This window comes from Callorhinus ursinus, unplaced genomic scaffold (genome assembly GCF_003265705.2).
Source record: "Callorhinus ursinus isolate GAN/ISIS: 27379988/994484 unplaced genomic scaffold, GSC_fseal_2.0 scaffold34, whole genome shotgun sequence".
Classification (NCBI taxonomy): Eukaryota; Metazoa; Chordata; class Mammalia; order Carnivora; family Otariidae; genus Callorhinus; species Callorhinus ursinus.
The window spans coordinates 3786154-3812080 of NW_027397096.1; the positions used below are offsets into that span (position 1 = coordinate 3786154).

The 25927-nt window shown below is 49.2% G+C and overlaps 1 protein-coding gene and 1 pseudogene across 2 annotated transcripts in view; both read right to left on the reverse strand.

The window, feature by feature from the left end:
- The window catches only part of PIPOX (pipecolic acid and sarcosine oxidase), a 12558-nt gene extending 3212 nt beyond the window's left edge, over positions 1-9346 (reverse strand). For both annotated transcript variants that reach the window (XR_012374405.1, XM_025851362.2), the window contains exons 1-2: positions 9198-9346; positions 6942-7090 (exon numbers count right to left, since the gene is read on the reverse strand). Coding sequence is in view for 1 of the 2 variants with exons in the window: in XM_025851362.2 (XP_025707147.1) it covers positions 6942-7090; positions 9198-9311 (263 nt within the window). In the remaining variant the exon portion in view is untranslated. The remainder of the gene's footprint in view (positions 1-6941; positions 7091-9197) is intronic.
- A 5404-nt stretch (positions 9347-14750) lies between these two features.
- On the reverse strand, positions 14751-15154 carry LOC112808463 (small ribosomal subunit protein eS25-like; annotated as a pseudogene).
- Between the last annotated feature and the right edge of the window lie 10773 nt (positions 15155-25927).

A 25927-nucleotide genomic window follows, 5' to 3' on the forward strand; every position in this document is an offset into this window, starting at 1 on the left:
AAAGAAAGAAAGAAAGAAAGAAAGAAAGAAAGAAAGAAAGAAAGAAAAAGAAAAGAAGGGAAGGCATATGGGTGAGGGTATGAGTCAGGGCCCTGGGCCCTTCTCTCTCTTCGGCAAGGGTCCCATCAAGGAGGGTCCCAGTCTCATGTTCAAAGAACTGGTGAAGTCAGGGGCGCCTGGCTGGCTCAGTTGGTAGAGCATGCGACTCTTGATCTCAGGGTGGTGAGTTCAAGCCCCGCATTGGGCGTGGAACCTACTTAAAAAGATTTTAAAAATGGGGGTGCCTGGGTGGCTCAGTCCGTTGGGCATCCGACTCTTGGTTTAGGTCAGGTCATGGTCTCAGGGGTCGTGGGTCAAGCCCACGTGGGGCTCTGAGCTCAGCGAGGAGTCTGCTGGAGATTCTCTCCCTCTGCCCCCCCACATCCCCCTGCTCACGCTCACTCTCTCTCACTCTCAAATAAATAAATAAGTCTTTTAAAAAAATATTTTAACAATTAAAAAAATAAAAAGAACTGGTAAAGTCGTGTCGATGTTGTCGTTAGGGTAGCACTCAGTGTCCCTGAGCTGGCTGCCAGCCCATTCCCAAGTCGGCCCCTGGCTCTCACGATTGGTTTGCTTGTCCCTCCATCCTCCCGGGATCCAGCCCGCCCTTCCGGGCGGACGTCGGAAATCCTCTTATTGCCGCGCCTAGAAAGTGGTAGGTCTTTCTTCCTCTTCCTCCATCCCCTGACCCACTCACTGTTCTGATCTAGATTCTTTATCCTCTTTCGCCCTATTTCACTACCCCGTGCTCTTTCTTTTCCTTTGTCTCTTTTCCTCTCATATCATGTTTTGTCCCTTGCCGTGCATCTCTTGGGTCCTCCTCCAAGGCTGCCCATTTTGTGGAAAGGATCCTAAATTGGGAGTCCTGGCTCTGGGTCCAGTCCTGGCAGACCCCTTGTGACGTTGCTCTGGTGGCACACTGCTCCAGGCCGCAGATTCCTCTGTAATGCAAGGCTGCTGGACTATTGGTGGCCCCGCCCCAACCCTGGGACATAGGGACCTGGCATGGGCCATTTTTGTAGTTGCCACAGTGCCTGGGGGTGGCTCCTCACATTTAGTGGGCTGAACCTGCAAAGCTCAGGAAGATCCCACCCAAATGCCGACAGCGCCCTCATGCAGAAACACCAGTAGGTGGTCTCTCTGAGGGTTCCAGCAATTAATTCCATGATTCTATGGTTTTGTTCCTGCCTAAACTTCCCTTTCTGCTTTCTCCAGGGGAGTGGAAGCTGTTTCTCTTTAATACTTCCCGTCTCTCTGTCACAAGAGACCAGAGCTGATCTAACTTTTGGTGGGAACGGATCTGAACAATGGAAGGGTCACTGTGGCCCTTGGGACCATTGCTGCCATCCCTCTACCTTTCAGCAGCTGCAGTGACCAACATCAGCCTGGTACATCCCCCAGGTACTGTGTATAAAGCTCGTAATAGCCTATAATGGAGTCTCATGGATATTACATGCTTCCAAATCCCACATTATCTGGTTGGGGGGATTAAAGAGAAGATTGGGAGGGGGTAGGGACACAGCAGGCCCTGGGGCTGGTGTCAGTACACAGAGCCACGCAGCGTGCCCAATCCATTTGCCATGGCCCCTGCCTACCTAGCGTTCAGCACCGGGTGAGAAAGAATGAGCGTCTCGGCCTCTTCAAAGCTTAGCAGGGGAAAGATGCTGTTTGAATCCCCACTAGCCAGCAGGGTCCTTTCCCCGTGGTCCCAAAAAGGACTTCAGATTGGTTCTCAGGTAATGAAAACTTGCCTAGGACACTTCTCGGTCAACAGGATCATTAAGAAGTCATGCAAGTATATGATCTTGAGCCCTGTTTACTGGATGCGGTTGTGGCTGGGTGGGATTCTGCAGAAGACCTGGCTTAACCCTCGCCTCAGCAGTTATCATGTCAAACCCCTGGCTCAGGAATCCCAGAGCAGCATTTTCCAACCCCTGCCTGCCGTACACCGACCGCAGTCTCCTGTGTACCCTGCGATTTAGCTACTTCCTTTCCACCCTGCCTCCATTCCTCTCTCCCTCCCTCCCTCCCTCCCTCCCTTCCTTCCTTCCTTTTTTCCTTGAAGTGAGAACTCCTCTTACAGGAAGGTGCTTTATGGGGAAAACAAACTCATGCCAAGACAACAGGCAAATCTGTCGAATTATGAAATGCTGAGTGATGTTCTAATTCCCAGGCCATCCTGCGGTGGATGAAGCGAGAGCCCCCACCCCTAGGAGTAATCAGTGAGCTGATTCTGCCGGTGAATGTAATTGTGCCGATTGTAATCATTTTGCTCCAGCTCTCTGCCCCTGTGGCATTTATTTCTTAGCCCAGATATTGATCTAACAGTGGGAAATTTTCCATCTGAATTTGTGATGCTGGACCCTCCCCTAGTCCAAAGATGCATTTGGGAAATTCTCATTTTCCGTGGATCACAGCTGAGCTATTTGGCCTAAGGGAAACCGTGCACTGCTGGAGAAATGTCTCGGATTGGAGAGAGATTTTTGACCATTACGAGCAAATCGGAAATAAATGTAAAACACTGCCTGCAAATGCAAAGGCCTGTCATTATGGGAGGCAGGTGAGAGGCTCCTGCGGGAAATGCTCCGAGAATTGGAAATCAGTCAGTCAAGACCGGGATCAGAGAATGGGACTTTTCCCCCCAGTATGAAGACAGATGACTTCCATGGGCAGATTGAAAATCATTTAAGTGCTTATTTTCTTAATGGCTTTTTCTAGATCCCAATAAACAGACTGCTCATTCTGCATCAATTTCTCACCCCTGTGCTCTGGGCCTCCCTCTGCTCTTTTTCAGCTCAGACCTAGGCTACGAAGTTTGGGGAGGAGAGGAATAAGAAGAGATAAGGCCACTGCAAAAAAAAAAGTCCAGGAAATGCCCGGTCAGGGCTGGCCGAGAAAGAAAGCTCCCTGAAGCGAGGCTGGGTTGTCAGGGACCCTGGAAAGAGTGCAGCTCCCAGCTCCCAGCACACTATCAGCTGAGCGCAGAGCATTTGGTATGAACTGTGCCTTCCCCCAACGTTCACTGGATCCAGTCCTAGGAAGAGGTAATCGAAGAATCCTCCCAAGGGCCTTGTTGACTCCTCTAGCCAATGAAAGCCTCGGACATGATGTAAGGAGCCAGTGATCAGGGATTTCCATCTGTTACTACAGCAGGACAGGAGGCCGGATGGCGCAGGGAGGCAATGGGAGGGGCAGACAGCTCTCCCTGTCCACCTCCCATCCCAAGGCTTTCACTTTCCCCTCTCGGGGAGGGGGGGGTTAAGAGTTGCCAGTCAAGCCGGCTCCCAGAGTCACTGTGGAGAAAGGACTCAGTAATAGCTGCTGTCTTTGTTGGTTTTGGAGGAGCTCTTGGCTTTCATCTTCCGCTCAGTGGGCCGAGGCGGAATTGGTTAACAAAGACCGCTCCGGGGAGGGGATGTGGCTGACAAGCCAGACACTTCACAGACCCAGGGAGCAGCCGCTGCAGAGGGGGCCGCCAGGTTCCACGGGCAGCCATACGGCCTAAGGCTGTGATCTTGTCTGATATTGTCAGCTAAGCAGGGGCAGCCCGGGTCAGGAGCGAGATATTAGGACTCAAAGGGAGAAGGCGGGCCAAGCGAGAGATGGGCCCCAGAGCTGGGATTTGCTGGTGGTATCAGCGTCCTGACTGTACACATCACGAAAGACTCAGACCTTGTGATCTGACACGCGGGCCGTTGTCTGTACTCAGAATCTATGCAAATATCCTGAGCCCACCCAGGTTTAGTATGCCACTGTCACAGGAAGAGGCAGGACAGAAGAAAAAGAATCAGACAACCACCTGAACGACCAACTCCCGGAGATGTTTGTTTGTTTAATCACCATCAAATAGCATTAAGTAAACACATTCGTATCTATCAGCTAGATGATGATGATGTTGTGCTGGTTCTCCCAGAAGAACCTAGGAGAATAAGAACCACAGAGATGATAAATCATTTAGAACATCAGAGTCAAGAACAAAAGCGAAAAGAATTGGAATGGGAAATATCCATTCTGTGATCCTGAGTCAAAGAACCAAATACATGAGGGTACCCCAGTAAATCAGATTAGCCATAAGAAAGGACTTGATGATGATCTTAACAATAATAATGGCAACACCTAGCACCCTGTAGAACTCGAAAGAATTTCCAAAGCACATTCACTTTACTCTTCATTTTTCATAATTGGGGAGGTGAGGCATCAAAATGGTCTTTGAAGAGGGTCTGTGATATGTTCCTGTCTTTAAATATACATTAGCAGTCTTTTTTTTTAAGATTTTATTTATTTATTTGAGACAGAGAGAATGAGAGAGAGAGAGAGAGAGAGAGAGAGAGCACATGAGAGGGGGGAGGGTCAGGGAGAAGCAGACTTCTTGCCCAGCAGGGAGCCGGATGCGGACTCGATCCAGGGACTCTAGCATCATGACCTGAGCCGAAGGCAGTCGCTTAACCAACTGAGCCACCCAGGCGCCCCATTGGCAGTCTTTTGACCCAGGATGATTTAGACATGAATTTGTTGGGACAGAGGGGATGGACAAGGCCACCAGTCTGTGGTAGCTTCTAAACCAGGCGCCAGCACACTGTGACCCAGGAACCAGACCAGGTGTACAGCCTATTTTTGTTTGTCATACAAGCCAAGATGATTTTTGTATTTTTTAATGGTTGATTAAAAAAGAATACTATTTCACGGCATGAAAAGTGCATGAAATTTCAGCCTCCACGAATGAAGTTTTATTGTCACACAACCATGCTCGTTTATTTACGTATCATCTGGGGCTGCTCTCAAACTACAATGGCAGAATTGGGTAATTGGCAGAGTTGAATAGTTACAACAGAGACCATTGGCCTGCAAAGTCTAAAATACTATGTGGCCATTCTGGAGAACGTTTGCCAAGCCCGATTCTAGACTAAGAATGTGATGAGCTTGTAATTTGCACTAATAGGTTAAGACCCTGACTACTCGGTAGCAACCCTCTCATAAGGTTGTGGGGAGAATTAAATGAGTTAACATGTATTAAGTACTTTTAAAGCAGCCTTAGTTTCTTATCACGAGCACTCAATACGTGATGATGGTGATGAGGGTGATGGTGATGGACTTGTCAGGTACCGCTCTAAGCCCTTCACAGACTCATCCTCACGACGGCCCCATGAAATAGACACCCTTCCTTTACAGGTGAGAAAACTGAGTCTCACAGAGGTTAAACAGCTTGCTCCAAACCACACAGCTAAATTTGTCAGAGCTGACATGTAGAGCCAGGTCCGCCTGGTCCCAAAGCCCTTCCAAATTCCTGTCCTCCTGCCAAGAGGAGGACTGTGAGATTATGAGAATCTCCTACCCAAGCGTTCCTTTCCCTCGCTCCAGCCGCCATTCTCCTTGATGTCCGTAGTTGCTGCATCCCACCTGTCTGCTCTTGCCCTTCTTCCTCCCTGCTCAGTGGAGATAGGATACAGCTGGTGCAGCATAGGTGGAAGGAGCTGCCGTTTATCAGAAGGGGCTAGGCTCTACGCCAAGTACTTTCATGAGAGTCTCGTTTAAGGGGCACCCGGGTGATTCAGTCGGTTAAGCATCCAACTCTTGATTTCGGCTCAGGTCATGATCTCAGGGTTGTGACATCGAGCCCCGCATCGGGCTCCATGCTGGGTGTGGAGCCTGCCTAAGATTCTCTCTCTTCCTCCCCCTCCCCCACCCCCTCGCCTTCTCTTAAAAAAAAAAAAAAAGGAGTCTCATTTAATCCTCCACAAAGCCTTGTGAGGAAAAAGTGAGGCACAGAGAGGTACAGAAACTTTTCCAATGTCACACAGACAGTAAGAGGTAGAGCACAAAGTCAAGTTCAAGCCTGTCTCCAGAATCACGTCCCTTCTGAAAGATTCCGGACACTCTCCTAACATCTCTTAGTTACCTCCTTGTCTGCTGGGAGGAAGTGTGCCCTCCAAGGCCTCAGCACTTCTTTTAGTAGCAGAAACTCAGCAGTATTCACAGATGGCTGACAAAGAGGGGTCCCTTTGCCAGGCCACTCTTCAGCAAGACATGCTCCTTTATTTGGGTGCTGGGTGCATTAGCTGCCTCTGGAATAAATCTGTAATTAGCTGTCCTAGCTGTATTTGCATAATGGATTTCACTTTGTTCTTAAGTTAATGGTGTTTTTGCAACAGAACAGTAACCTCTTGGTTCCTGGCCATTAAAATAACTGCCACCCTGTAGGATAGAGCCGTGGGTTTGTAGAAAGTTCAGTTAAGAGCCACAGAGAAGGTGGGAAGGGATGTGGGGTGGGCAGTTAGAGTCCTCTGTGCACCGTGGGTTGTTTGCCTTCTTCCCCATGAGTGTTTGAAAGGCCAGCGGAGGTTGGAGGGGGGAGGAGTCTTAAGGGTTAGAGAGCCATGGGGACAGCAGAGACCCCTAGCAAGCAATGGGGCCTAAAGAAGAGGCTTACAGGGAGAGGCAGTCAGGGAGAAGGAAATGGATTATAAGGGTCGCTCTGGGGGAGAGGACCCAGCGTGAAAGGTTATGATATTAGTAGCAATATAAAGAACCAAGACGACAGCCTCCTCCTTTATTTCAATCCCTGCCCTAAAAGAGTCTCAGACGGCTCCATAGAGACGAAGATACAAACTCCAGCTCTGGGCATCTGCTCCCAGTGTCTTCAGCAGTCTTTCCGATACACCCTCTGCGGGCCCAGGGCATGTGCTTGGAACCCTCTCCTGGAACTCAGAGCAGTGACAGGAGCCAGCTGGACCAATGGGGCAATCAGGACAGTGAGCAGGATGCTCGCATGTGTCTGGCGCCTCCTTAGGCCCTGTGTCCCTCCACTGCATTTCGGGTGTTCATGGCACTGCCCTCTCGCCTACTCAAAGCACCTCCAGGCACTGGGCCCCACTATTCAAGGAATTCCCTGACCCGCCAACCTGTGTAACTGGGTCCCAGCCTCGCGCTCCAGCTGGGCCCATATCCGGTAGCACTCATCCATCATCTGGGTGTAAAAATCTTCGGGGTATGCCCTCCGGATTATCCGGCTCTGCCCATGTGAGCTTCCTCGGGAGTGTGGTAGAAAAAACTGGAAATGGAGAACAAGAGAGACAACCGAAGCTGTTACCCCTTGCACGGTCCCTTCCCCCCTTAGGAGCTAGCTCGTCATGTGCTGTCAAGCAGGAGCGCTTATTCTTCAAATATTTCCAAACATTCTCCCTTTAGGGCCAAGTTACTGATTTGGCCATGAGCACAGAAGTTCTTCAGTAGCGCTAACTCAGTAACATGACTGGTAACAATTAACTTGGTAACATTACTCACATCCCAAAGTCCCTTTGTTAGTTAGTCTTTGGTCATCTTGCTGCAGCCCTTCCCCACTTGGTCTCTTAGAGAAGCATAATTAGAAAGAACCTTTGCGATCAGTCCAGTCTAGCCCCCTTCATTTTTTTCCCTGAGATTTTATTTAAATTCTAGTTAGTTAACAGATGGTATAATATTGGCTTCAGGACTAGAACTTAGTGATTCGGGGCCTCCTGGGTGGCTCAGCAGTTAAGCATCTGCCTTCGGCTCAGGTCATGAACCCAGGGTCCTGGGATCGAGCCCCGCATCAGGCTCCCTGCTCCGCGGGAAGCCTGCTTCCTCTCCCATTCCCCCTGCTTGTGTTCCCTCTCTCACTGTGTCCCTCTGTGTCAAATAAATAAATAAAATCTTAAAAAAAAAAAAAGAACTTAGTGATTCATCACTTGCATATAAGACCCAGTGCTCATCACAACAAGTGCCCTCCTTAATCCCCATCGCCCAGCTAGCCCATCCCCTGCCCACCTCCCTCCAGCAGCCCTCAGTTTGTTCTCTATCGTTAAGAGTCTCTTATGGTTTGTTTCCCTCTCTTTTTTCCCCCTTCCCATATGTTCATCTGTTTTGTTTCTTAAATTCCACATATGAGTGAAATCATATGGTATTTGTTTTTCTCTGACTGATTTACTTCACTTAGCATAATACCCTCTAGTTCCATCCCCATCATTGCAAATGGCAAGATTTCCATTTTTTGATGGCTGAGTAATATTCCACTGTGTATATATAGCACATCTTTTTTATCTATTCATCTGTCGATGGACACTTGGGCTCTTTCCATATTGTTGATCATGCTGCTATAAACATCGGGGTGCATGTACCTCTTCCAATCTGTATTTTTGTATCCTTTGGGTAAATACCTAGTAGTGCAATTGCTGGATCGTAGGGTAGCTCTATTTTTAACTTTTTAAGGAACCTGCAGGCCGTTTTCCATAGCCCCCTTCATTTTCTGAACAAGGAAGCTGATGCTTTTTCTCTCTGTCTTCTGATCACCTGGGACAAGGGAACCACCTTGGGATTTAGCAAAAGATGGAGAGTTTCCTGCAAGGTTAGACCAGGAATCCCTTAGGCTTTGAGAAAACTGATAGAGAAATGAAAAAGGTTTCTAATCAATCCAGTTCGTTACCAAGAAGAGTAAGCCAAAACCCACCAGGATAGCTGTAGGCAGGATGGGACGATAGAAGCCTTTGGAAAGTGTTCTGCATGGACCTGCCCTGGGAAGGACCCTGGAGATATATAGTTACCCCCACCCGCACATGTGCAGTGATCACTGCAGACTGCACTGTGTGGAGTCACCTTTTCTGTAAGGACAAATAAGACCTAAGTCTTATTTCCTGTGTATCAAACAATAAGGCTGCTATTAACCAGAAGTAGCAGAAAAAAAACAGAAGTCTCTGCTGGGTTCCAGGGTGAGAGGCCAGGAACATCCAGGGAAGAATCCTACCTCTTAGGCTGACAAATCAGCTTTTCCCTCTGGGCAAAATTATTTTTACTTAAGGTACCCCAAAACAGAACTCATTATTTTTCTGGGCGAGATCAAACATTTTGGCACAAAAGAGACTGGGTGGCGGGAAGGAAGAGAACAGGAGCTGGGATACTTCTTGATCAAGGGCAGGCAGTAAAAGGAGGAAATGTGCCTGGAAACCCAATATGGGTCTTAGGGAGGGTGGAACTTCCTTTGCATTATCATGAAACAGACGAGGCAGCAAAGCTGCAAATCGCACAAAATTTGACAGTCAGGCCCTTTGGCCTCACCCCCAAAGCCTGCTGGCTCTGGAAACTTCTCGCTAGAGGAGGAGGGAGGGACAGTCCCTAAAGTGGGGAGTGCAGAGGGGACACAGTACCTGCTCCAGCAGGATGACCCTCTTCCTGTGTTTGGCCAGGTGGTATGCCGTGAAGCAGCCTTGGATGCCCGCCCCGATCACAATGGCATCAAAGAGATCTTTCTGAGCAGCCATGATGCCCGCTTAGCCCTACAGCTACAAAGCGCACACACAAAGGAGAAAGCAAGCAGAAGTAGGCTCTGGGCTAGAGGAGCAGGAGTAGGGCAAAGTCCAGCCTGGCCAGCATTCCCACAATCCCCTGGGCTGCGTCCTCCCTCCCAGCAGAGCCTGGCCTAGGGCTTAGCCCCCACCTCCCCCGCAGAGCAGAGCCGGGTCGTCTGATTTCTGAGGTTTAGCCCAGCTCAGCAGCCAGCCTCACCCTTGCATCCCTCCAGCTTTCTATTCTTGGCTCAATTATTGTCATGCAAATGGCTCCTTCCTATGCCACCTTCCTGTCTCATTATGATCTTTGTCTCGGGACTTCGGCCCTGGAATTTCAATGCCTCCTAGACCAAGCTGGGCACCGGGAATGCTGCCTCCCCCTGCTGGCTTCCCTCCCTTCAGCCTGATTTCCTTTGGAGATTCTAAAGGGCCGAGCTAAGAACTTGGCATTCTGCCCAGGGTAAGGCCCACCTCCCTGGTGGGTGGCGAGGTCAGGGGGTACACGCAGGGAACAATCGGGACAGCAGTGTTGTGATTATGAAATTATTCTCAGCATCTTTTACTTTCGGTTTTTACAAAGGAGAAGAAATTGTCGCGAACAAATGGAAAGGACAGAGGGAGAGGAGGCGCCTTCTCCTGAGGCACAGAAAGGGGCACCAGGCACCAGCCCCGGGCAGGAAGGGGCCCTGTAGTGAGCACACCGCCCTCCGAGTCGGGCAATGTGCTAAGGAAGTACCACTACCTGCATTCAGGACAGAGCTAGGATTTGTAGGGCCTGGTTCTTAGACAATTTGGGGGGTCTTCTTTAAGGAAAGGAAAAGAAAATTTATGAATCCAAAATTGGGTCCTAGGACTAAGAAGAGACTGTCCAGTTAAGGAGCCCTGTGGTTGAAGTTCTGTTAGCTTCATGGTGAATCTGCCTCTGTACACATCACCTCGTTTACTGTTTATCCCCACTTTGGGCACAATAAGATGGCCCCCAATTCTTTGTCATTCCTTCCATCATGGGCTCTGTGACTGCGTGACCAATAGAATATGGCAGAAGTGACACTTTCTGGCCCAGGCCTTAGGACACTGAGAGCTTCTTCTTCTGGTCCTGGAGCCCTCCCTCTTGGAGCCCTGAGCCACCATGTTAGAGGTCCAACCACCCTGTGCGAAAGACCACGTGGGGAGGCCCTGACACTGCGTGGAGAGCCAGACAAAAGAGTGAAGCCATCGTGGACCCCCAGCCCCAGCCCAGCCATCAGCTCAATACCGCTGTGTGACCCGACTAAGGCCACATGGAGCAGAATCACCCGGCCATGCCCCATCTGAATTCCTGATCCATAGAATCATGAGATAGAATAGAAATAGTTGTGGGTTTAGCCACCAAGTTTTGGGGTAGTTTTTTATGCAGCCATAACTGAAACACCTCTTTTTTAAGATTTGTTATTTTATTTATTTGAGAGAGAGAGAGAGAGCAGAGCTGGAGCCCGCGCGGGGCGGGGGGAAGCAGAAGGAGAGAGAGAGAAGCAGACTCCCCGCTGAGCAGGAAGCCGGATGGATGTGGGGGCCCAACCCCAGGACCCTGGGATCATGACCTGAGCCAAAGGCAGACGCTTAACCGACTGAGCCACCCAGGCGCCCCTGAAATATCTCTTTACAGCCAAAGACATTAAGGCTTACAAAGCCACACACCTGGTAAACATAGGCACTGAGATGTGAACCTGGGGGTCATCTGCTCCAGATCCTGTTCCCTTAACCACCGAGCTATACCAGGGATTCTTCAGAACTCGTACTGATGATTCTGATTTCAATAGTTTGCTGTTTCTTCCATGGTCATACTGTGAGTGGGAAAAAAATACTGGATCAGGAAATCCGTGTGATCGCAGGGGGCTGCCCGGCCTTGGCGAAGTGGCCCACCCTCAGCAAAGGATGCCCCTGAGTGGCCTGGACAACTAGCGGTCTTCTCAGCCCAGCCCCTCCTTTTCTAGGAAAATGGGGGTCCAGAGAAGGGATACCATATGACTGGCTTTTTTTTTTTTTTTCCTTCGGGGGAGAAAACCACTCTAGAATCCAGAAGTCATCTCAACTCCACCTGACCCCCTAACCCACACGGACGGGCTAGCATCTGCCTCACAATTGGACATTTCCCTTAGAGGTAAAGGTTGGTAGACATAACAGGGAAAGTGTACTATTTAAATATGCAAGAGCTTGATAGAAATATGTAAGGTCGGCCCCTGGATTCCTCTTGATAAGATGTCAGAGAAGATGAACAGTTTACACACAAGGAAAAGCAGACAATAAGTCCTCACATGGAAATGTGCCCAGCCTCACCAGCAGGGAAAGAAATGGGAATTAAATAACTTCAAGGTACGATTATGTGCCTATTAAATGAGCAAAAATAAGTAAAAATGATAAAATCTGATGTTGTCAGTGCTGGGGGGAAGGAGAGAGAATAGGGTGGCGACTCAGATGGTCTGGGCCTTCTGGAGAGAGCTGGGCAGTGTGCACCCATGGTAGAATGGTTCACAGCTTCTGACCTAGAAATCTGACTTGGGGAGCTCTACCCCCAGAAAATATCCAAGGGAAGAAAAAGACATTTGCATGAAGACATTCACAGCCATGCTTTTACAATATAGAAAACTGGAAACAACCCAGCCACGGGGAATCGCTTAGCAAATTCTGGCACGTTGACACAACGGAATACTATGTAGCGATTCAAAATGACAAGCTGTGGACTGTGGGCTACATAGAAATGTGTGTATGTATGAAATCATCCTGAGAAAAAGAACAGAACACAAATAGACACACTCGGATCACAACCGTGAGTTCTGTGTGTGCGTGTTATCAAAGATCTAAAGAGAATTTGGCACAGTAATTGAGTTCAATGCTCATTAGCTTCCATATTCTATCAAAACCGTGTTTCCATTCACAATTTGTAAAAGGAGAAGGAGGAATCCCCTGGGGAAGCAGATTCCTCAGATCTCCCCAGTCACTGGTTCCAGGGCCAGGGGAAGTTCATTCTTTGTTCTAACCTCAGTTCTTCCTGCTGCCCCGCCCCCCCTCCCCCTGGACCGGTTCTTATTGTTCGGTTCTCCAGGGAGGCTACAAAAGCGGCTCTGTAGCCCACCTCTTCTTTGTTTAATATAATATCCCTTCAGAAATAAAACGACAATTCCATTTCCCCATCCCTACTTCACAAGCCTGCCCTGGATTCCCGGACTCAAGCATTCAGCTTCTTGTTAAGAATTTCAAACAGCTCCTCAGAAAGCAGACACTGGCCACAGCCCAGCCTTGAAATGAAAAGGAAACCGACTTCTGAAGGCTTCCCCTCTCTCTCAGGGTTGCCCGTCCTTGTGGCTGTCCTGGCGGGGGCAGGCAGAGAGAAGCGATCCCCTCAAATTCCATTGTAACACCCATTTTGGATCGGAAGACCATTAAAGAAAGAGCTGGAAGCCCTAGACCACGCTGCTGAGTGTCAGCAATTGCTGCTCGTGTCCTGGGCAGAGCCGCCGAGGACATGAGGCTGAGCTGCTCATCTGATGGCTTGATTGACACCTCTCCGACGGGGGTGGGAGAGCCCAGCCAGGGAAGCAGCAGGCTGTACAGCTTGAAATAATGAGAGGCCTCGAAGCGGGAGAGAGCGAGGAATAAATAAGAGAGACCTAGGAGTTGAATGGCAAGGGAGAACCTTCTGTTCTTGTTCTTCCACCCCTTTTTGCCAAGGCGCTGGAGCCTGGGGCCAGGAGGCAGGCAGGCAGACCAAGAAGTGGCCCCTCCAGACCCATCCCACCAGCTGCCAGGGGTGTTTGGGGCCCTGAGCGTGCAGAAGATGCCAGAGCGAGAAAACCAAGAGCTGCCGAGCTGGATCTGTACGTGTTCTCCGTACACATTGTAGCCCCTTCGCATGTCTCAGGTTCAGCTCCCCCACCCCGCCATCCCCCTTCGCTCTGCTGCCCTTACCCCAGGTCATCCATCTACCTTCACTCACCTAGATTCTCGCATTAACCTCATAACCAGTCTCCCGGCCTCTCCTTGCCCCTCTTAATCTATCCCTCCACGCTCCTGCCAGAGTTCTCTCTCTAAACAGCAAATCTCACAGGTCACTCCCCTCCTGAAAATTCCCTAACAGCCGCCCATTTCCTATTACGATAAAACCGCAGCTCCTTAGCTTCGCACGCGCTCGGCAGTTGGAGTTCCGGCCCCCGCCAGCTCTTGCAGCTTCATGGCCGGTCCCTTCTCCCTGTGCTCTTTAGGCCCTGGCAAGGCTGAGCTGAGAGAGGTACCAGCATTCGCGGTGATGATGATTCCAAATTCCCCGACACCCCCAAGCCAACTTGGATGTCCTCTGTCCTAGACTCCCTTTCTCACTCCGTCTGGGTCTCGGGGGTAACAATGAACAAAGTGGATTGCAATTGTCTGCAGCTCTGCCTTCCTGCCCGCCCCTCCCCCAGCTTCTTAAGGGGCAGGGGTCTGCTTCTGATTGCCATCTTCCATAGGTAATACAGACATAGGGAACGACAATGAAAGGGATGTCTCCTTCCCGCTCTGTCCTCACCCGCTTCGTTCTCCTCGCATGCAGTACTGTGAGCATTTTCATTTGTCTCCTTTCAGAGACGTTCTATGAGTGTCCAAACATATTTAAAGTGCATATTCTTTCCTTGAAATCTCAGAAGTTGCACACTATACAGCACCTTGCTGTTTCCATTTTTTATATCGTGGCTTCCGCATGAGTCCTATGGGGCTGGCCCCTTCTTCCTGATGGCCACATGGTAGTCCACGCATGGAGAAGTCATTTAGGACAGAGAAGGCGCCTGTACATGTTTGCTGAATGTGTGGTGGGCTTCTCTGGCTGCCGTAGCACCCTAAACTCACAGCGAACTCCAGCCATCCGGCGTGGGTGTTCAGGGAGTTCTTATCCAGGCTGGCCTGGCAAGGTTTATCAAAGTGTCCTCCGTGAGCTGCTGAGGACAGGGCCCATCTTCAGGCCTGGAGGTCGTGGGGGTAGCACACCCGGAGACCCTGGCTTCTGCTTCCTGCCCTGTCTTCGTGTTTGCATTTGTTAAGTGGTGGGTATTACCTTCCACCCCACTCCCTCAACATACAAGAGTTCCATTGCTAGGCAGTCTCCAGGGAGGAAAGACAGTAAGGAAAGTCCTGGGAATTGGGGCTGAAACCTCTGAGAAAAAATTAAATCACCATGTAGCTTGGGAAGGGAACGGCCACCTCACACCTCACTAGGACAAAAGGAAATGCAGTAAAAATGAGGGAGGAGACATTTTCATTGTCTTAAGGGAAAACTTTCCTGAAGATGAACACTGGAATCATCATCTTCTTCTTCTCCTCCTCCTTCTTCATCCTTTTTCTTCTTCTTCTTCTTCTTGGACTTAATAGTTTTATTTTCCAAAATATACAGTTGGTGGGATCTGTTCATGCATCATCACCAGCAGCTGGGTATCTTTACCCTTGGTGTTTCTGGTATAAATGACTTGAGCTCTATGCTATAAAACCGGTTTAATAAGTCCTTTACTGAGGAGCTCCTGAAGGGCTGCGCTGGCCAGGGAACCTGGAATCTTCAGTCTCTCGAAAACAACAGCTGGAGTTACAAGCTTATAGTTGGGAACTTCCTTACAGAGTTTGTCACATGTCGCTTTGTCAAATGAGACCAGGTTATCGAGCTTGTCCTCAACTATGCCTTTAGACCACTTCTTCTCTCTGGTCTTGCCCCCAGATTCGTTCTCTGGATCTTTGTCTTTTTTGGCCAACTTTCCAGGATCTTTCTTCTTGTCATCCCTGGGCAGCACTGAGAAGCTTGGAGAGTAGCAGCCACCCATGACTTAGCCTCGCTAAGATGTTGGACAAAAATCGAATACTGGAATCTTCTTTTTTTTTTTAAATATTTTATTTTATTATTTGACAGAGAGACAGCGAGAGAGGGAACACAAGCAGGGGGAGTGGGAGAGGGAGAAGCAGGCTTCCCGCTGAGCAGGGAGCCCGATGCGGGGCTCGATCCCAGGACCCTGGGATCATGACCTGAGCCGGAGGCAGACACTTAACGACTGAGCCACCCAGGCGCCCCGAATACTGGAATCTTCTTAATCTTGTCTCAATGTCTTTCTATCCCAGCTCTACACAAATCTGTGTGCACATCTGCACACTCATCTAACTGTGGTGCTCTAAGATATAATCAGGTGTTCATTAAGTAGGTCTCTTTACACCTATGTGTATCTGAGCGGGTCTATTCCCATCACTAGGCTTTTGGAGAGCTCAGCAGACATTGGGAAAAATGGCAAATCAAAGAGTGCTGGGAATTGGTGTCCCAGTGCTACCCCTTGGAGAGGTGAGGGTAAGGAGGTGAGGGAATATCTGGGATGGAAACAGTATATGAATCATCTGTTGGGAGCCTCTCCTCCCACTTTCCCATGCTTCATAGCCTAGCTATCAGGATACTCTGGGATCGGGATTTGCAGGGAGGTGTGAGAACTAGGGGCAGGAAAAGTCAAGGGGCTTTCACTAGATTGGGCTGGCTTAACAGGTGACAAATAGCAACCAAACTTCAGTAGCATGCAGGAAGACCAGGTCCAGGGATTCAGTGCTCTGGTATTCTCCAGTTTTCCAGGGGATATGGTCTTTCCTTCTCCGATCTCTGCAGCCTGACTATTGATGTTGCTGTTTGTTAAAGAATGTAGATGGATATGGGAGCTCAGGTCCTCCTGACCTGATACTGCCAAACGTAGGGTCACGGAGGCAGAGAATCAGAGGGAAGCCTGAGGGACAGGAGGAAAAGGAAGAGAAACAGAATCCTGGATAGCAACTCCTATGTCATCGTCAATCCCCATCTTCCATTTGTTGTCTCCAAGCAGACCCCCAAAGCCAGTCTGGCCCATCTCCTGAGTCATAATACCTGTAAGGCTTATCGTTCTTACTCTGATTTCTCTCTGGTTCTTATTCTTCTGTTCTTTTTTCTGTTTCTGTCTTGGGCCTCCTTCCTTTCCTTGAGGACAAGAGAGAAAGAGAGGTCCGAGGGAAGGCCTTTGCGGAGAAGTGGTAGGATACCAGGGCCTGGCTGGGAGGCAAAGGGCTTGAGGCAGTGGAAGAGGGAGGGGAGCCTAAGGGAGCAGAGAATCTCAGGCATCAAAGCCACAATTCTGAGCTATATCCCTCCCTCCTCTCTCATACGGCTGCTGGTTTAGACAGGACATTCATGCTTAGGATTCACGGGCCTCTAGAATCTGTAGACTAGTGTCTTCTATCATTTCTGGAAAGCTCTCAGCCATTTCTCTTCTCAAATATTTGTCTCTGCCCTATTTTTCTTTTCTGTTTTTCTGAGACGCTAATTGAACACATACTAGGGCTCTAGTCACTGTATCTACTATTTTCTCCATCCTTCTCCCCTTTTTGTCTCTCCATGCTGCCGACTGGGTAATTTCTCACTATTATCTTCCACTTTGCCAATTCTCTGTTCTACTGCATCTCAGCTGCTTTTAAAGTAATGAGTTGAATTTTAATTGCAGTTACTATTATTTTTTTAATTTTAAATATTGTAGGGATGCCTGAGTGGCTCAGTTGGTTAAACGTCTGCCTTCGGCTCAGGTCATGATCCCAGGGTCCCGGGATCAAGCCCCGCATCGGGCTCCCTGCTCAGCAGAGGAGTTTGCTTCTCCCTCTCCCTCTGCCCCTGCTTGTGTTCTCTCTCTCGCTCACTCTCTCTCTCAAATAAATAAATAAAATCTTTAAAAATAAATAAATAAAAATGTTTTAAAAAGAATTTGTATTTGGAGTTTTTAAAGTCTATTTTGTCCCTTTACATAATTTCTTATTACATGTAAATATCTGCACTTGAACAAATTATTATTTATTACACATTAATTTATTGTATGTATTCCACATATATAGGAATAATATGAATACTAAGGGGCTTTCCTCTGGAGAGGATCGTGCTGACTTCTGCCAAACACTAGGGGCACCACCAGTCCTGAGCTACCTAAACAGAGTCCCAGGTCCGAGGTTCTCTGGATCATGCAGGAGTCCTTTGGGATCTCAGTGTATTGAGGGGAGGATGTTCTATTAGACTCCTACTATGTGCAGGCACTGAGCATGGATTTCTAGTCTGCTCATTCTCCCAAGTGTTCAAAATGAAAGTTCAGATTTGCTAGGATTGACAGATGCTTTTTTAGGGAAAATTGGCTTCTATGCTTTGGTGTTCTCTTCCATGTTGGCCTGTTGATTCCTTGGTATTTTATCAACTCTTTGAAGCTTTTAAGATATTCTTAAATATATTTTTTAAATTTTTTAAAAGATTGTATTTATTTATTCATGAGAGACAGAGAGAGAGAGGGAGGGAAGCAGAGGCAGAAGAGAAGCAGCCTCCCTGCAGAGCAGGAACCACTGATGCGGGACTTGATCCCAGGACCCTGGGATCATGACCTGAACTGAAGGCAGACGCTTAACGACTGAGCCACCCAGGCGCCCTTTTTTTTTTAATATATATATATTTTATCTAGCACTTCTAGTTGATTTTACTGTGAGGTCAGTCCAAATAATTCAGTCTACATTACCAGGCTTCCAACCTCAGTTGCAATCAAATTACTGGGACCCAGCATACATCCACTCAACAATATGTCCTTCATTTACATTCCCCTGTTCCCTCGGGCCCAGATACAAAGAGTGAAAACAAAATGGCAATTGTCAACAAGAATGACTACCTCCCAGGGCACTTGACTGACTCCGTCAGAACGTGGGATTCTTGATCTCAGGGTGGTGAGTTCAAGCCCCACGCTGGGCGTAATGATTACTTAAAAAAACAAAATCTTAAAAACAAAAACAAAAACAGAAAAAGAATGACCACCTCCCTCAGAGGGCAGCAAGAGTGAGAATTTCATAATAGCTACCATAAGAACCAGATGTAGGAGTGGACTGGCCAAACTTTGGCTGAAGGACCAGAATGAATACATGTGACCCTAAAGCATCATCATGAATTGGAATAAGATAGAAGAGAATTCTGCTGCTCAGGTGGCTTTTAGGGAATCCCTGTACTTGTTTGAAAGGAGGACTATTTTGGTAAGAGGCAGGTATAGGCTGTGACCTCCAAGGTTAACTGCCTTCAGCTGAAAGTGGTTCCTGCTTATATACAGCTTTTGTTTTAAAGACTGGAGCATGCACTTGCCCACCAAGGCTGCATTGCTGAGAACAATAGAGACGCGTGGTCTTCTGTTCATCCTTCTTCTTTGCAGTACCTGACCTATTTAAATAAAGTGTTGAACAAATATTTAAAGAAAATCAGTTTTCTCTCTTTAAGTATAGCAAGAAACTGGCAGCACAAGTTGCCTCTGGGGAGTGACGCTGGGTGGAATCTTGTTACAGAAAGAGACTTGGAAGAAAACGCTGTACAGGTAATTGCTGTCCTGAGGTGGCTCAGGGCATCGTCAGCATCCTGCCTGCACCGAAGCGCCCAACCACAGCCAAGATTTGGCCTGGATAGGATCCAAATCCACAGAAAGACCCAAAAACAGGTGAAAGGTGGTGTGCAGCATCTGGAAATGTAGGGATATAAAAGGGGTGAGATCGTGGAGCCTGCCCCTGGGTCTCATCTCACTGAGCAGTGTTCTTGTGCAGAACTTTGGAAGGATCCGTGCGAGCTCACAGTAGCACAGTATTAACCAGACACTCCCTTCTTCCTGCCTTCATCCTTGGCAGTCCTCTCTGTCTCTCACTCTCCCTCTCTCTCGGTGTCTCTCCACGCCCGCCCCTCACTCCTTCTCTCTCCCCATCATACTTGTCCACCTTTATTTTCTCAGTATTTAGACGGGCTTAGAAAACACATTGGGAAAAGTCCAGCTGTGTTTGGAACAGACTATCCATGCTCCTTGCCCAGAATTCTGAAAGGAAAGGAAACAGTCAAGGTTTGTGGAATGAGCTGGGGAAGGTCTGCCCGGAGCCCATCCCAAAAGCTTCCTGGACAACCCTGGTCCTTATCATTGCCCCTTAGGAACCCTCACCACATCGCATGAGCTCATCAAAAGCTTCGGGGCGCTCGCTTTATAGACATCTCATTCAATCTGCACGGCAGCCCTGTGAGGCGGGCAAGGCAGGCATTCTTAGCCCCATTTTGCAGATGAGGAAACTGACAGCTAGTAAGTGACAGGGCCAGCATTCTAACGCCCACCCCGGACTTCAAGTCCCAAGCCTTTCTCCACATCCAGAGACGGACCCAATGCTCTCACTCAGAGCATCCTGGGTCCGGGGCTCAGTGTTTTTACGAAGGAGCAAGAAGGTGGCTCATTCCATGTTGCAAATCACAGCATTTCCCACCCCTCCCCTTCAAAGAAAGAGAAGGAACATGACCCCCAAAGGAAAGAAATTCTAAAGCAGCCCCTAGAGACCTCTGGAGAAGCTGCTTGATTTATTTCGGTCCCTACTGGTTTCTGTGCCACATTTATAAACGTCAGCGCCGGAAATGAAGTTCCCACTGCCCTAGCAGCTGCTGGTTGCGGCTGTTGCTCACTAAGGGTTCAGATAAAGTGTCTCCCCTCCCCTTGATTGATAGAGAGCTGAGAATAAAGGAAAAATAAAAGCCCCCTGGAGCACTGATAGAAGGGAGGGGGCAGCTTCTCAGGAAGAGAAAGGGGATGATCTTTTCTAGGCTGATACTAGTGGAAACAGAGAGGGTGTGTGTGTGTGTGTGTGTGTGTGTGTGTGTGTGTGTGTGTGAGTGTATAAGGAAAAGATCCGGTTTTTAAGGCCACATGGAAAATAAACACCTTAGCTCACGTACAGAGAGGAAAAGTAGTGAAATCCGTGGTCTGTTTCAGGGGCTCTGACACCAGATTGGGGGGAGGGAGGGGATCCGTGAGGTTGTCTTTGTCACCTCTGTGTGTCTACTCTCCCCGAGCAAAATCTGCTATCTTTCAGGGTCTGGGCCAGGGATGGAGACTGGCAGAGACTGGGAGCAAGAGAGTCTGGAGGAGAATGGCAAGAAATGAAAGGTAAAAGCTTTCCAAAGGACCACAGAGATCCAAGGCATTGCCATTATTACCCGAACCAATGGCTGAGATGGAAGCCTCCGTGCTGGGAGCGGTTGCGTTCCCGCCCGTGGTACCGTTGTAGATACTGATGCACACACTTTGGCAATAATGCCTCCTCTTGCCTGTCTTCTAAATCCGTGATGCTCTCTGGTCTTTGAGAAACACTGGTTGGGACCCGTTTCAACAGTCCTAGCTGAGCACCTACGGCGATCCCCAAAGCAACAAGACATTGAAACGTCACTTTGAATTTGATTGTTTTGTACCTTTATTTTATTTTATTTTATTTTATTTGTACCTTTATTTTAAAACATAAGCCAAATATTTCCAAATGACTACTGTTCTCTTCAAAGTCACCCCCCTGAGAGGTTTTGTAGTTAACTCAGTGTCACTCGATGTGTGGCCGAAATCATCCTGGAGGGCCATATGTTAATACTTCAGGGCTGGTTTATAACCTGGGCAATAAAATGTCTTATTACTTTACAGAGGTTCCTTCCTTTGCCTTAACTGTTTATCACGCCTGCTTCCGGGCAACTTTCGGCCCTTTCCAAGCACTGTGTCCGCTGTCAGGAGGCTAGCTCTGCGGCGCGGTTTGAACCCGCTCAGGGAGGACAGGATTATTCAATGAGGGGGTGGGAGATATAATTATTAGCGTAAGAAAGAAACACACAAAAGGGAGAGGAACCCTTATATTGATGTGATGGGTATCTGGGTGGGTTCTCGCTTCTTTTCACTTTCCTTATACAGATAGAAGTGTTTCTGTTTAAAAAAAAAAAAAACAAAGTGTGGAGCAAGCAAAATGTGGTATATTTATACAATAGAATATCATTCAGCCTTAAAAAGGTAGGAAATTCTGGGGCACCTGGGTGGCTCAGATGGTTAAGCGTCTGCCTTCGGCTCAGGTCATGATCCCAGGGTCCTGGGATCGAGCCCCACGTCGGGCTCCTGGCTCAGCGGGAGCCTGCTTCTCCCTCTGCCTCTCTCCCTGCTCATGCTCTCTCTCTCTCTCTCTGTATCTCTGTGTCTCAAATGAATAAAAAAAAAAAAAAAAAAAAAAAGGTAGGAAATTCTGACACAGGTTACAACACGGGTGAACCTTGAAAACGTTATGCTGAGTGAAATAAGCCAGTCACAAAAAGGACAAATACTGCAGGATTCCACATATACGAGGTACCTAGAGCTGAAGGCAGACACTTAACCGACTGGGCCACCCAGGTGCCCCAAGTTATGTGAATTTTACTATCAGAAATTTAAAAAAAAGTGGAAGGGGCCCCTGGGTGGCTCAGTTGGTTAAGCAACTGCCTTCGGCTCAGGTCATGATCCTGGAGTCCCAGGATCGAGTCCCAGGATGGAGTCCCAGGATCGAGTCCCACATCGGGCTCCCTGCTCAGCAGGGAGTCTGCTTCTCCCTGACCCTCCCCCCTCTCATGCTCTCTCTCTCTCTCTCTCTCTCTCATTCTCAAATAAATAAATAAAATCTGTTTTAAAAAAGCATGGATAAATCAAATCTATTTTCAAAAGGTGAGGATTTGACATCACTGATGTTATTCAAAAGAATGTGCTATGGGGTGGGCCAAGGCCCAAAGAGAGAGGCCCCAAACATTCTTCTCTCTGGATCAAAACCAGAGCCCTGGAGGGTCAGGCAGGCAGCCTTCACTCCTGCTCTGAAGCTGCCCCAGGGAGGAGCTACACCTCCAGGTCTTTTGTTCTGACATTTCCTATAACCTCGTGCACCTGCAGCTGCGAAGCCACTTTCCCGGCCCTGGAATATTCCACAGCACAGCCTGGGTGGCCCTGACCTAGCCCGTAGGGGCTGGCCGGCTGCCCTGGCAACGTGAACCAGGCTATAGCAAGTCATGGCTCTGCTGGCCAGGCGGCTGCTGAGGTGGCTTTTTAATCCACCAGCCGTGCCTTCCTAGTGATTGCTTTTATTAGGAAATGTAATGAAAAAGACTATATGAAGCCCCTGCCAGGGAAAAAAAAAAAAAAGCTAATAAGATTTTGCACCAAGTGTGGAGAGAAAAGAAAGGGGGAAAAAGCACATTAGGAGTCAGATAATGAGATAAATGAAAGACCGCAGGGAAGATCATTTTTGCAGACTTGCTGGATGGTTGTAAAATTTTTAATTTGCTGAATTCTCTTTTTTCGTTGTCTCTGACTCTCCCCGTCTCTTTCCCTGGCTTTCTGATGCTCTGAGTCCCGTCTCCGTCTGTCTTCGCCTGTCCTTCTCTTCCCTGGTTGCTCTCCCTGTTTCAGCTCTTGCTTTTTGAGCGTGCGTGCGCGTGCGTGCGTGTGTGCGTGCGCGTGCGTGCGTGTGTCCTTTCACCATGGCCAGACCTGCCCCTCGGGACTGGGGCAGGAGGCTGGCACCTTGGGCAGCGGGCCCCACCCAGTTAGAAGGAGCAGGAGGACAAAGGCCTGCCGCTCCCCACCCCCCTTCTAGGGAGCTGCTGTGATTTGGCTGAAGGGAGAGAAAGAGGGAGAGATCAAGTGAAGAAGGAGGAGAAAAATGGGACTGCGGAGGAAGCACAGGAGATCAAAGACCAGAGAAGTAAGGAGAAAGAGAAAGCCCCCGCTGCTCCCACAAATCGATTCTCGGCAATGCCCGCCCTCCCGTCTGTGCTCTGAGCTGCTGAGCAGAATGCCACCTCCATGGGACGCCAGGCCTGAACAGAAGGGCTCTGGGGGCATGGGGCAGGCTCACGGGCCAGGCTGCTAGGGTCCACTGGGCCTGCCTTGCCTTGTGGGGAGAGGTCTCGCTTCCCCAGGACCCCCCTGTCACCACCCAGGCTTTGAGGAGGTCCTCTCCAAAATCTCGTCTGGGTACTGGCTTTGGCAGACGCCTTCTTTCTGTTCCACACTTGGGAATTCAGAGGTGTCTCGTTGCTTCTCTGCATAAATCCCAGGTCACACTGCAGTTGGAGGGCTTGAGTGTGGACACGATGAATAGCTTCCCCATGGGGAGGAGGAGCCTGTGAAAGTACGGGAATGAATGGCTCAGGGTGGAGACACGTTGTCAGTTATTAGGAAAAATCTCTCTTGCTCTTCCATCCCTTTTTCCTTCCCCAGTGGGGACGATCTGTTCCGCGTCCTCCCAGGGAAGACTTCTCTCTCTGTGCTCTGCCTCCAGCAAAAGTGTGCTGTGGGCGACCTAGGGGATGGGCGTTCCCTCTACCGGCCACCACAGAAGAGAAAAGAGCCATGGAAATCGGCAAGGTCTGCCGGAACCTGTCAGAAGCGGGTGTGGGGAGTCCCCCACGCCGGCTGGACGGAGAAGGTGGATTGGGACAGAGATAGGCAGTCCCAAGTGGGAGGATGGTTCAAGGTCAGTGGGAGGGGGGGTGGTTGCCACTGGATGGTGGAGTAAAATAAACTGGGAATAAGAGCAGAGGCACATGGTGCTTCCTATGGCTCTAGGCTCTGCAAACCTGAGGGTATCGACTTATTTAATCCTCACCACAATGAGGTTGGTACGATTGTTAACATCTCCATTTTATACCTGAGGGAACTGAGGCATGGTGAGAGGTTGCCCCTCCACAACAGGAGACCGGTTCGGGAAAGTACCAGAGACGAGTCAAGGAGAACAGCACTGTGGTTAGGAACGTGAACTTTTGGGCCAGACAACCCGACATGGACTAGCTTTGGGACCTTGGAGGAGATCCTTAGAACTTAAGGTCACCCCTTCAGAGCAACATGAAGGGCACCGAATGCCTGTCGGTTAAACATGGGCAGCACCTGGCCCCTGAGCTCAGTCAGAGGCAGCGCTTAACACCATTAACCACCCATGGGAGGAGGGGAGCATCTTTGGTGCTTGGCAGCTCCAAGCCTCAGCTTCCCACCTCTGGCCTCCCACCAGAAACACTGGAGATGGGCCCTCCTGGGGATCAACATCTTAGGGGCACGCAGTCCTGCAGACAAGCCCCAGAGAGCCCTAGCACCCGCCGCACTGCCCCTCACCCTAGGGCCTCCCCCCTTCCCTGACCTGGTGATCCCCCAAGGTTCCCAGGCTGTGGGGGCACTCCCAGCACTGTGGCTCAGTGAATTGTTCAGGGAGTGTGTCTCCCTCCTTGCCTGCCTCCTTCCCTTCCCTCGCCCCTGCTTTTCTCTTGATGGAGAAGGCAACAAATTAGGCAGAAAGGAAAATGTTGACAGTTCCCAGCCCTCCCTTGCTAGCGATAAAGAGAAATAGGTTAACCGCTGAAGCTTTAGGCGGATCAAACACAGTTTGTGAGATACTTCAAATGTATTATTCATCTCACCAATGAGATGCAATCTTGCGTTTTCTCTTGTCACCCCATTAAGAGGAACCCTTAGCCACTGTGGAGATGCTGGGCTCCAGAGAGGAGGAGGCACCTTCAGAATGCCATCTTTTCAATATTAAATCAGTAGGTCTGTCTCCCGTCCTTCTTTCTCCTCTTGAAGCTTTCCAAATGGGTAGGTCAACTTGCCAGAGAATCCAAGGGTACAAAGGCTGCAGGTGAGACCCATGGAATTGGGCACGACAAACACTTGGAATCAAAGAGTAACTAACTGTCACACTTGGGAGGCAGGAGATGGAGACCTTGACCCTGGAAGGTCCTCCATGTGCCACTTGAACTTGAGGTATCTAACTCTCACAGGCTGGACGAGCTCTCAGAGAAGGCATCTCACCCATGCCATTCGCTCTAAGTCGCACTGTGGATGGTGAGGTTGCACTCACCCTATAGTTGGATGCCCAGAGGAAGGATCTGGATCCAGACAAAACCCTTAGGCCTTGTGACTGGGACAAGTGGAGGCCCCTGAGGGTTCTATATTCATTCCTTGCTCCTCTTCCTTTTCCCCTTTGGCCACTGAGGTCCCCTGTGGGCCCCTGCCAGCATCCCAGGGTTCTGAGACACCAGGGCAAGCTTCCCCAAACCACACACTGCCCCCTTCTTAAACCTCACCCGGAGAAGAAACCATTCCAACCTCCCATGCTTTTGCCCCACTGTCTCACAAACCTCCCACTTGTACAGCGGTGGGACTAGAGAGCGGGCACTGCTGGTGGAAGGAGAGATTAGAACAGCCCAAAAGGAAGGATTTTGACATGATGTATCAAAAAGCCTTAGAGTGTACATTCCCTTTAACCCAGCAATTCCATCTCTTAAAAAGTGCTCCAAGGAAGCACTGGACAAGTGTGCAAAGCTGTACAAAAATGTCCAACCCAGCTTTGTTGATAATGGCAAAACCTGCAAACATCGGGATCGAGTGGGGCTCGATCCCAGCACCCTGAGACCATGACCCCAGCTGAAGGCAGACGCCCAACCAACTGAGCCACCGAGGTGCCCCTGATCCTGCAAACATCTTAACACCACAGTCATAAAGGATTGGCTAAACAGTTGCCTTCTGATGCAGTCATTTACAACCAGATCCTGCAATATGGGGGAAAAAATATACACATATATTTTCATTCTAAAAAAAAAGTCAAAGAATAGAGGTAAAGCGCACTCCCCACTCCTTAATCCTAACCCAGTCCCGTTCCTCCCCTCAAAGTACTCGTTATTACCAGTTTAGCATGCATCCTCTCAGACCGTTGTTTTAAAGAATCGCATTTAACATAAACAAATA